At 40.9% G+C, this 12,039-nt stretch overlaps 1 protein-coding gene across 11 annotated transcripts in view; it reads left to right on the top strand.

The window, feature by feature from the left end:
* The window catches only part of LOC147015065 (mitochondrial coenzyme A transporter SLC25A42-like), a 72,592-nt gene that overhangs the window by 12,382 nt on the left and 48,171 nt on the right, over positions 1 to 12,039 (top strand). For 3 of the 11 annotated variants that reach the window (XM_085849448.1, XM_085849447.1, XM_085849449.1), the window contains one exon: positions 2,510 to 2,662. The exons of 5 other annotated variants lie outside the window; for them this stretch is intronic. In XM_085849448.1, coding sequence (XP_085705574.1) covers positions 2,540 to 2,662 — 123 coding nt within the window. In that variant the 5' untranslated portion in view covers positions 2,510 to 2,539. Of the gene's footprint in view, positions 1 to 2,509; positions 2,743 to 3,023; positions 3,247 to 12,039 lie in introns of those variants that run through there. 3 more of the 11 variants (XM_085849454.1, XM_085849450.1, XM_085849457.1) reach the window with 3 other exon arrangements.

The following is a 12,039-nucleotide window of genomic DNA, read 5'->3' as shown; positions in this document are numbered from 1 at the left end:
TTACATGGTCTGCTGTGTACCCTTTTACCTCATTAGTGACACGGTCTGCTGTATATCCTTTCACCTCATTAGTTACATGGTCTGCTGTGTATCCTTTTACCTCATTAGTGACATGGTCTGCTGTATATCTTTCACTTCATTAGTTACATGGTCTGCTGTGTACCCTTTTACCTCATTAGTGACACGGTCTGCTGTGTACCCTTTTACCTCATTAGTTACATGATCTGCTGTATATCCTTTCATCTCATTAGTGACACGGTCTACCGTTTATCCTTTCACCTCATTAGTTACATGGTCTGCTGTGTACCCTTTTACCTCATTAGTGACACGGTCTGCTGTATATCCTTTTACCTCAGTGACACGGTCTGCTATATATCCTTTCACCTCATTAGTTACATGGTCTGCTGTGTACCCTTTTACCTCATTAGTGACACGGTCTGCTGTGTACCCTTTTACTTCATTAGTGACACAGTCTGCTGTGTCCCTTTTACCTCATTAGTGACACGGTCTGCTGTGTACCTTTTTACCCCATTATTACACGGTCTGCTGTGTCCCCTTTTACCCCATTATTACACGGTCTGCTGTGTAAACCTTTACCTCCATTGGTTACATGGTCTGCTGTGTACCCTTTTACCTCGTTACTACACAGCCACTGATGTAACCTTTAATTACCTCGTTATTACATGATAACCTCTGTCCCCTTTTATTACCTTATTATATACATGATAACCTCTGTACACTTTACCTCATTATATACATGATAACCTCTGTCTCCTTTAATTACCTTATTATACACATGGTAACCTCTGTCCCCTTTACCTTATTATATACATGGTAACCTCTGTACACTTTAATTACCTTATTATATATTTGTAACCTCTGTCCCCTTTAATTACCTTATTATATACATGATAACCTCTGTCCCCTTTAATTACCTTATTGTATACATGATAACCTCTGTCCCCTTTAATTACCTTATTATATACATGATAACCTCCTGTCCCCTTTAATTACCTTATTATATACATGATAACCTCTGTCACCTTTAATTACCTTATTATATACATGGTAACCTCTGTCCCCTTTAATTACCTTATTATATACATGGTAACCTCTGTCCCCTTTACCTTATTATATACATGATAACCTCTGTCACCTTTAATTACCTTATTATATACATGGTAACCTCTGTCCCCTTTAATTACCTTATTATACACATGGTAACCTCTGTCCCCTTTACCTTATTATATACATGGTAACCTCTGTCCCCTTTACCTTATTATATACATTGTAACCTCTGTCCCCTTTAATTATCTTATTATATACATGATAACCTCTGTCCCCTTTAATTACCTTATTGTATACATGATAACCTCTGTCCCCTTTAATTACCTTATTATATACATGATAACCTCTGTCCCCTTTAATTACCTTATTATATACACGATAACCTCTGTCACCTTTAATTACCTTATTATATACATGATAACCTCTGTCCCCTTTAATTACCTTATTATATACATGATAACCTCTGTCACCTTTAATTACCTTATTATATACATGGTAACCTCTGTCCCCTTTAATTACCTTATTATATACATGGTAACCTCTGTCCCCTTTAATTACCTTATTATATACATGGTAACCTCTGTCCCCTTTAATTACCTTATTATATACACGATAACCTCTGTCACCTTTAATTACCTTATTATATACATGATAACCTCTGTCCCCTTTAATTACCTTATTATATACATGATAACCTCTGTCACCTTTAATTACCTTATTATATACATGGTAACCTCTGTCCCCTTTAATTACCTTATTATATACATGATAATCTCTGTCCCCTTTAATTACCTTATTATATACATGGTAACCTCTGTACACTTTAATTACCCTGTTACTACACATTAAGCTCTGTACCCTTTAATTACCGAGTCAGTACACAGTGAGCTTCGTGCCTTTTTACATCATTACACAGGAACTATGTGCCCTTTTACCTCATTGCTACACAGTAACCGCTGTAACCTTTAATTACCTCGTTATGACACGGGAATCTCTGTGCCCTTTTACTTTGTGATTACACAGTAAGCTTTGCGCCCTTTAATCATCTCGTTACTACACAGTAAGCTCTGTGCCCTTAAATTACCTCGTTATTGCAGGGTAACCTCTGTACCCTTTCACCTCGTTATTTAGCCTGTTGTTGGCTTAACGGTTAAGGCGGCTGGTTTAAGATTTTAGGGTCTTGAGTCATTGTCGTGCCGTAAAGTGACATCAGGTGGGTTGACTCAGCCTGCTAATCTTCTGAGGTCGGCAAAATGAGTGTCAGCTTACTGGAAAAGGGGGCACTGCATCAGCAGCACAGCCACGCTCCCAACAATGATGCAACGAGCAGCCACAGGCTGCACACAAAATAATAACCTCGTTATTACGCGGGCCGCTATGTGCCCTTTCATGTCGTTGTTGCATGGTAAGCTCTGTGCCCTTTTACCTCGTTTTTACGCAGTGAGCTCCATACTCTTTAACGATCCCTCGGATGCGATTCATGAGAGGAACTGTAACAGAGGGGGCGCAGTACGAACGCCTGTGGTGCGCATGGTGTGATCACGTCCAGGAATGTGGAGTGCAGGCTGCTCGACCTTGTCTCGCGTTGGTGGAGGTTGGTGCAGTTTGACGAGTTTAAGGAGGAAACGCTGATTGGTAACGACTTGTTCCTCAAGACGTTGTTTGCAGATGCAAGTTAGTTTTGGTGCTTATCGGGTCCCTGTCCGTCGGCGCGTTCTCCTCTCTCCCTGTCCGTCGGTTCAGGACACCGAACAGCAAATGTTAATCATTTGCTACAACTTACATAGATTCCCAGTATTTTGTATCGAGCAATTTGTTGCGATGTATTTTATGACGCACACATCTGTTCATAATGATTGTTAAAATCCTTTCTGTTGCTATTTCATTCATTGTTGCAACGAGGCGGTAAATTTGGTCGAAAAATTGTTGCTTTTGCCCCAAAAAGACTGCGCAGCGTTTGTCGAAACACGGGAACCTTGTGCAACAACTTGCGCAGATGTGGACAAAGCGGCCCTGCACCGGTTTGGCTGAGCCTGATTTCACAAGGTTTTGGAACACCTGTACAGGGTGCTGCTTCCAGCACTTGTTAAGAGGACAAAAACTGAGAGATTGATCTGAGCTTCATTGTGTGCATTCCTTAGTCATTCTGCTGTGTCTTGCTTGAACTGCACAGCACAGGTATGATTTCACCCTTTACTTCACATAAAGTACAACAGAACAAAAAATGTTGATGAATAAGACAATCCCATACAGGTGAACCGATAAATAACACACCTGTTCCACACATCTCTCAAGTGGAAAGCCCTGTATTTTGAACTTTTCCCTTGTAATTTTTCATGTCAGTTGTAATCTCATCCAAGCCATTCAATGCTGATCTGTTCCTCTCCTGCATTACAGTTTGTCCTTTTCTGTATTACATAATCACCAGAATGCAATGTGCTATCACAGATATAGCTAACCTTGTGTGGGATGCCATCACCCTCTCCTTTATCTCACAAACCGTACCCATCTTGATGCATCCAAAGACCTTTCGCAATTTATGCTTCGTACTGATCTTCACTCGCTTCTGTGCATTTCACACAGTTACAATTGATCAATTTGGAAGGAAATGATCTTCATTTGAGGTTGTTGTTTTTTTTTTCCTCCAATTTCCATGACCTCCTCTCCATCAATATTAAGATACAGGTGCACCTTTTTGTTTATTTTGAAACCTTACTGCCACCTTCTCTGTGAAAATATGTACTTTGGTCAATTTCAGAAAGTTCAGACACTCGGCATGAGGACACAGCCATGTTTAAAAAATGATGCAGTCAGCAGCTGTATGCTGAAACTCCTGGTGGGAAGTCAAATGGTTTCAAGTGGTGACATGAAGTGAAGCCAGAAACATGGATTTACAGACAAAATGTCATGTCAAGGACATGGTGTGAGCTTGTAGTTAGAGCCACGCTTCCCAACCGTGTCCCTGCCTGCTCAGTCTCAGACAAAATGGGACGTACTTATGCATTGGCTTTGTACATTGTTTGTGATTTGGCGACAGCTCAGGTGCCAAAATGTGGCTGCTGTGTCACCATCACAGCGTGTTGCAATTGGGTGCTGATACCGGGTCCATGACCATTGACTTCGTGCCCACTTCACAACAGCTGTTCCCATTCATGAATCACATGGCTCTCTGGTGTGCAATCCCTCAAACGTTTTGAGATTGCTTCGATGATCGACCTCATGTCCTTTTTCTTGAATTGTACCCGAATTAGTTTGTTGCTTTTCCACATGGGAGTTTGTTCTTCCTTTGAAGATTGGTTTGTAAGACGCATGTGAAGAGGCAGAACAATGAGACGACCAAAACCACAATGCTTTTTCATTGCTTTTTCTCACACAACCCGTCCTGTGCATTTCAAATTGTCAAAAGGGCACACCTACTCGTACAATCATAGCATTGCCTTTCTAGAACATACTGTTCCTTCAGAAAGTGTTCACACCCCTCGACTTTTGTCACATTTTGTTGTTAACGCCTGAACTTAAAATGGATTAAAAAAAAAAATTGTCACCAATCTACACAAATCACAACATGATAAAGTGAAAACATGTTTTGAGAAATTTTTACTTATTAATTAAAAATGAAAGCTGAAATATCTTGCATCATTAAGTATTCAACCCCCTGAGTCAATACTTTGTTGAAGCACCTTTGGCAGCGCTTGCAGCTTCGATTCTTCTTGGGAATGTCTGTATCAGCTTTGCACATCTGGATTTGGGGATTTTCTCCCATTCCTCCTTGCAAATTTGCTCAAGCTCTGTCAAGTTGGATGGAAAGTGTCGGTGAATACCAATCTTCAAGTCTTTCCACAGATTCTCAAGGGGATTAAAGTCTGGGCTTTGGCTGGGCCACTCAAGGACTTTCACGTTCTTGCTCTGAAGCCATTCCAGTGTTGGTTTGGCTGTATGTTTGGTTTCATTGTCCTGTTAGAATGTAAATCGTTGCTGCAGTCAAAGGTCTTTTTCATTCTGAAGCAGGTTCTCCTCAAGAATTTGCCTGAATTTGACTCCATTCATTGTTCCCTCTCTCCTTGCACGTCTCCCAGAACCTGCTGCTTAAATGTATCCTCATAGCATGATACTGTCACCACCATGCTTCACGGTAGGGATGGTGTTAATTGGGTGATTAGCTGTGCTCGATTTCCGCCAGACGTAGCGCTTTGCATTCAGGCCAAAGAGTTCAATTTTCGTCTCATCAGACCACAGGTTCTTTTGCCTCATGCTCTCAGTCTTTCACGTGACTTTTTTTCAAACTCCAGGCATACTGTCATTTGCCCTTTCTCAGGAGTGGCTTCCATCTCACCACTCTCCCATAATGCCTGGATTTGTGAAGTGGTGCAGAGAATGTTGGCCTCTGACAGGTTCTCCCATCTCGGCCAAGGAACTCTGTCGTTCTGTCAGAGGGGTCATTGGATTCTTGGTTACCTTCCTGACCAATGTCCTTCTTGTCCAGTTGGTCAGAAGGACAGCTCCAGGAAGAGTCTGGGTAGTTTCATATTCTTTCTATTTCCTAATGATGGAGCTCACTGTGCTCTTGTGAACGTTCAACACTCTAGAAATTGTTTTACCCTTCCCAGATCTATGCTTCTTCATAATTCTATCTCGGAGTTCTACGAACAGTTCCTTGTTTCTGCTCTGACATGTACTGTCTACTGTGCGACTTTATAGAAATGTTTGTTTCTTTCTCAATCATGTCCAATCAATTGAATTGATCACAGGTGGACTCCAATCAAGTTGTAGAGACATCTCAAGGATGATCAGAGGAAATTGGATGCACCTGAGCTCAATTTAGTGTCATAGCAAAGAAGTTGAATACTTGTTGATGCAAGATATTTCAGCTTTTCATTTTTAATGAATTTGTAAAAATTTCTAAAAACATGTTTTCACCTTGTCATTATGGGGTATTTTGTGTAGATCAGTGACAAAATTTTTTAATTCAATCCTTTTTAAAATCGGGCTGTAACAACAAAATGTGATGAAAGTCGAGGGATGTGAAGGCGCTGTATGATGTTATATATTGTTCTTTCTGAAGGTACTGTATATTGTTAATGGAATTGAAAGCAAATTGGACACTGAAATTGTCGAATGAGGTTTAAGTTTGACTCTTTGTCCTGGCAAGTTGAACTTAAACACAAGGCCCTCTGTTAGAAAATCGTCAAACTTCAGGGTGGCCATAAAGTGTGGAAATATCGGCGAATATACATTATAAATAGTTTATTGACATTACAATCCATGATATGTTCAATGACATTGCATGACATGTTCAATGTGTTGTCCCTCATGAGACCTTCACCGCTCCTTGTTATTTGGGAAGTGAGATCCAGAGCAGATTGTCTTGTGACCAGTACCTCATGTTTTGCTTGTTTACCTCCCCGTTCACATATGTGAATTATCCACCTCCCCGTTCCCCGACCAAACAGCATAAAACAGGATTATGCGGTTTTACCGTGTGAAACGTAATCCGTGGTGATGCTCACCATAACAATCAGGAGGTGTGTCTGATGTACAAAGGACGAATGTGGTTAGCATTGGTAAGATATTTATCGGTATACCATCCTGATGAGGCCAAATAAGCCTGAAATCTGGATCGGTGGTTCTGTTTGAGGTTTAACTGATGATGACAATATAATATTTGGCTGTTTGACATTCACTAGGCCGAAGCCTCTGTTTTGGAGGTGACACTTTGGTGTGGACTATGTCCAATTGAGATCGGCGAAGTGCTCATCACACCACATCTTTTGATAAAAAAAAAAATATATATATGTATATGTATGTATATATGTATGTATATATGTATGTATGTATATATATATATATATATATAAAAAAAAAAATATATATATATATATACATACATATATATATATATATATATATATATATATATATATATAAAAGCATATTCTGCCGGCCAAAAGTTTAAGAACACCCGCATTTTTCATTTTTTACTGAAATTTAAGCAGTTCAAGTCCAGTGAATAACCTGAAATGGTACAAAGCTAAGTGGTAAACTGCCAGAGGTTAAACAAAAAAGTTTATGTTACCAAAAACTGAAAAATAATATATATTTCAGAGTTGTTAAAAAAGGCCCTTTTCAGGGAACAAGTAATGGGTTAGCAACTGCAGCTGTTCTGCAACAATGGAAGTAAATTAAGCCTTGAAAGTTGATGCAAACAATTCCTACAGGTGTCCCAACTTTTGTTGATGAGTTACAAACCCTCTGTTTGTATAAAAGCAGTGTTCGAACAGACTGTGTTGCTACACCCTCTGAAGCATTATTTGGACAATATTGCACTGCAGGAAGTAGTATATTGCCACCATAAGGGTGATAAAAAGACAATTAACAAAGGAAGACAGACAGACCATTTTTGGTTCACGAGTCAGGAAGTTCATGAGTCAGTAAGTAACCACTATATTCGTTATTGGTGTGTGTCTGTCTGTCTGTCCTGAGCATAGCTCCGTGGGTTTTGATCCGATCCTGATAAAATTTTGGTGGGAGGTTTATATCATGATCGAGTTGTGTTTTGCTGAGAATGGACGTGGTACGCCCATTATGGGCGGAGCCACGCCCAAAAAATGTGTTTTTAGGGGGTAGCCAATTTCAATTTGCATCTTCTCCGAGGGGGTTTGTCGAATCTGGCAGGGTTTCGGTATTTGGTTAGCCCAATGGCACCTGCATAGCCACCACGGAGCTCGATTTTTCATTTTCGTCCCAAGGTCACGAACTGAGAGATTTGCGAATTTTAACATAAAAATCCATCTTCTCCAAGGGGGTTTGTCGAATCTGGCATGGGTTTCGGTATTTGGTTAGCCCAATGGCACTTGCATAGCCCCACGGAGCTCGATTTTTAATTTTCGTCACAAGGTCCCGAACTTAGAAAATTGCGAATTTTGACATAAAAATCATACGACCGCCCAAATTTTGAGAGCTAGGATGACTATTTTTTATGCATAATCTTGAGGTCATTCCCCATCTAAAGTCATGAAACCATTTTGCTCTATCTCGAACACCTTGCCCGTGGCGACCCCTTCAAGTTTGTTTTTACGCTGATTTCACCAAAGCATGGATAATTAAATCCTAGGAGTGTGAAATGCCATATAGCCTATTTGACGTTGTTTTGTTCCTGGAATGTTCCAGAAGAAGTTTTGCACCAAAGGTCATAATCCTTGACCTTTGACCTTTAAAGTTCACAAAGGTCAAATTTTCAAAGTTGTGGGAATCAAACCAGGTTTTCGACCTCCGACGAACTTACTCCAATAAGCTGTAGCACGTATCCTGTTTCCTTATTTTAATGTCCACAACATTGTTTTGTGACTTTTAAAGGTTATGCAAAGGTCAAATTTTGAAAGTTGTTGAACGAAACCGGGTTTTCGACATTTTGCAGCTAATAACCTGTCACCCGTACCACATCATGTTGATCATTTTTATAACTTGGTCAAAAATTATCACATTGCCTCATCCTTGACTTCTGAAACGATCGACATCATCAAATACCGCTTGTGAACCATTGCCGTCTCCAAACTTGTAACCCTTAAAAGTGTAGGTCTTTCCTTTAGAGAAATTGCAAAGTAAGCCAAGGTGTCAGTGAGTACAGTTTCCTACACCATCAAAAGGCACTTGGAAACTGGAGGAAACTCTGACAGGAAGAGGTCTGGCAGACCGAAAGCCACAATACAATCAGAATACAAGTTTCTGAGAGTCAACAGCTTGCGTGATCAGCGGCTCACATGACAGCAGCTTCAAGCACAGCTTAACACTGGTCAAAGTAAGGAAGTCTCAGTTTCAACTGTGAAGAGAAGACTTTGAGCTACAGGTTTGACAGGTCGAGTGGCAGTAAGAAAGCCACTGCTAAGATGGCAAAATAAGAAAAAGAGGCTTGTCTGGGCCATGAAGCACCGCCAGTGGACTACTGAAAACTGGAAGAAGGTCTTATGGACCGATGAATCAAAATTTGAAATCTTCGGTTCATCACGCAGGGTTTTGTACGCCGTCGAGTAGGCGAAAGGATGGTTCCTCAGTGTGTGACACCAACTGTCAAACATGGAGGAGAAAGCGTGATTATCTGGGGCACTTTTGCTGGATCCAGAGTCAGTGACTTTCACAGAGTGATGGCACCTTGAACCAAAAGGTCTACCGCAGCATTTTGCAGCGCCATGCAATACCCTCTGGTCTCTGCCTAGTTGGTCAGGGGTTCATCCTACAGCAAGATAATGGCTCAAGACATACCTCCAGGCTATGTCAGAACTACCTTTAAAGAAAAGAACAAGATGGGAGGCTTCAAATCATGGAATGGCCAGCACAGTCTCCAGACTTAAACCCCATCGAGCTGGTTTGGGATGAACTGGACAGAAGGGTGAAAGCAAAGTACCCAACAAGTGGAACACATTTTGTGGGAACTCCTGCAGCAGTGTTGGGAAGAACTTTCTGAACAATATTTGATTTCCATTGCAGAAAGAATGCTACGAGTATGGTCGGCTGTTATATCTGAAAAAAGTGGCGACTTTGATGAGTCAAAAATTTAGATTAAATTTTGTTCAACAAAACAATTCCATGATTTATTTTTGTCTTCAATTGTTTATTTGTTCCATGCTTTAATTTCAGAATACATTGAAATATTAAACTGGTTAAATTTCAGGAAAAACTGGAAAATGCGGGTGTTCTCAAACTTCAGACCGCGAGAGTATATATATATATATATATATATATATATATATATATATATATATATATATATATATATATATATATATATATATATATATATATATATATATATATATATATCTTCTTCTTCTTCTTTCGGCTGCTCCCGTTAGGGGTCGCCACAGCGGATCATCCGTATGATCCGCAGAGTGATTTGGCACATGTTTTACGCCGGATGCCCTTCCTGACGCAACCCTGGTCGCCTCTTACGACACAGGGATATATATATATATATATATATATATATATATATATATATATATATATATATATATATATATATATATATATATATATATATATATATATATATTATTCTGAATTTGGGAATTCGATTGCACACAACATGCAGGTTCCTTTAGTCAGCTATGTCGATAAGTGCTTGTTCCCGAGATAGCTCACCTTCCATTGTTTAAATGTTTAGAAATCGATTAGATGCGCTGCCGATCAATTTAATAGTTAGCGATCACGAACAATGGAGACGTCCCTTCCCCTCTTCTGTGAAGAGGAAGAAGAGCCCTTCCGTCCCGTGATTCATGACGTCAACAACTCCCTCCCACCTGTGATTGAGCGGGGGATGGATCATGAGGGCATGAATCACGCCGGGCGCGGGGGAGGGGGCAGAGAAGGATAAAGAGGAGATCCTTTTTCTTTGTTCAGGTTCGTTCGGAGTGGGGCTGCGTCGTTCAGCTGACCTTCGGGTCCTGTTTGGCTTGGGTTAGGGTTTAGGCTTTTGGAAGCTTTTTGCTTCTGCAGAGGAGTTGTTCAGCAGAGCTTCAGGTCCTGCTTGGCTCGGTTAAGCTTTTTGGAGAGTTAAGCTTTTTTGGAGGTTAAGCTTTTTGGAGAGCTGCTTTGTTTTGGAAGAATGTTGAGCCGGTTGCTCGGCTCGAGCTGCGAATGGTGGCTTCTTCTTCTTCTTCTTCTTCTTGGTTCGTGGAGCTCTTTGTTCTCCGTGTGGTTCCCGGCTTGGTGCGACTTGTCGGCCTCTTCTTGGAGGTGGTTCCCCGGGGAAGCGACTCATCGACGGGAAGGATCGGCGACTCGTCTCACTGGCACGTGTTGAGAAGCGGGGGAGGTCGGGAAGGATCGCGGCTCACGGCGATTGGATCCAGCTCACTCTCGCTGGAGCCCGGGTCCAAACAACTTGAAGACCACACGAGGTGGAGAGGTTGGAGATAGGTTCTGGGTTTCAGCTCACCTGTCCTCTGAGCTGGAGCTCGTAATTAAAGGCCTCGGCCACCATTTCGTGTGTGTGTGTGTGTGTGTGTGTGTGTATGTGTGTGTGTGTGTGTGTGTGTGTGTGTGTGTGTGTGTGTGTGTGTGTGTGTGTGTGTGTGTGTGTGTGTGTGTGTGTGTGTGTGTGTGTGTGTGTGTGCGCGCGCGCGCAAACGTGTGTCCGTGGGCCCGTCTAATAAGTAGGAAATTGTTAAGTGGTTTGTGTGCTGTAAATCTTTGTATTGCATTTCGTATAGTCAGAATGGTTCTGCTCTTACGTGCTTCCCTAGTTCCCCATGATTATTAATAAATACCCCAATTGTTAAATGTTTTCAGCTTGTCGCGTCGATTCTTTCATTGACTGAGCATTTCGTGTGTTGGAAGTTAGAAAGCCGTTGGTTTGCCGTAAAAGGGGGGACATTTGGACCGACATTTGGACATTTGGATTAAGCCACTCGGAATCGCGCACGGGACAGGCTCGCCTCAGCGGTTTGTTCCGTACGAGTTCTGTCGAGGGTGGAATACCCCGGTAGTTGGATCACATGGGTATTTTGGTACATTAAAGATTGGCAATCGACCCTACCCCACGTGCTCTGCCCATTGGCGTATTTCGGTTCTTGTACAAGGACCCTTCGACTCGGACTTATCCAGGCGGCGATCGATATTCCAGGCGATCGGTCGGGCCGACTCGACTTGCGGCTCCGTCATAGCAGTCGGTTGGCGGCCGACACCCGGCCCGTAACAATATATATATATATATATATATATATATATATATATATATATATATGTATGTGTATGTGTATATATATATATATGTATGTATATATATATGTATGTATATATGTATATTTATGTGTATGTGTATATATATATATATATATATGTATGTATATATATGTATATATATGTATGTATGTATATATATATATATATATATGTATGTATATATATACACACAGTATATGGTTATCGAAACATGTGGAGTCTGATGAGAACTTCACCGATCTCCATTGGACATAA

The sequence above is a fragment of the Eptatretus burgeri genome, chromosome 12 (genome assembly GCF_056783735.1).
Source record: "Eptatretus burgeri isolate ZD-2024b chromosome 12, Ebu_testis_v1, whole genome shotgun sequence".
In the NCBI taxonomy this organism is placed as follows: domain Eukaryota; kingdom Metazoa; phylum Chordata; class Myxini; order Myxiniformes; family Myxinidae; genus Eptatretus; species Eptatretus burgeri.
Note: the sequence above shows the minus strand (reverse complement) of the source record. Positions and strands in the feature narration are given on the sequence as shown.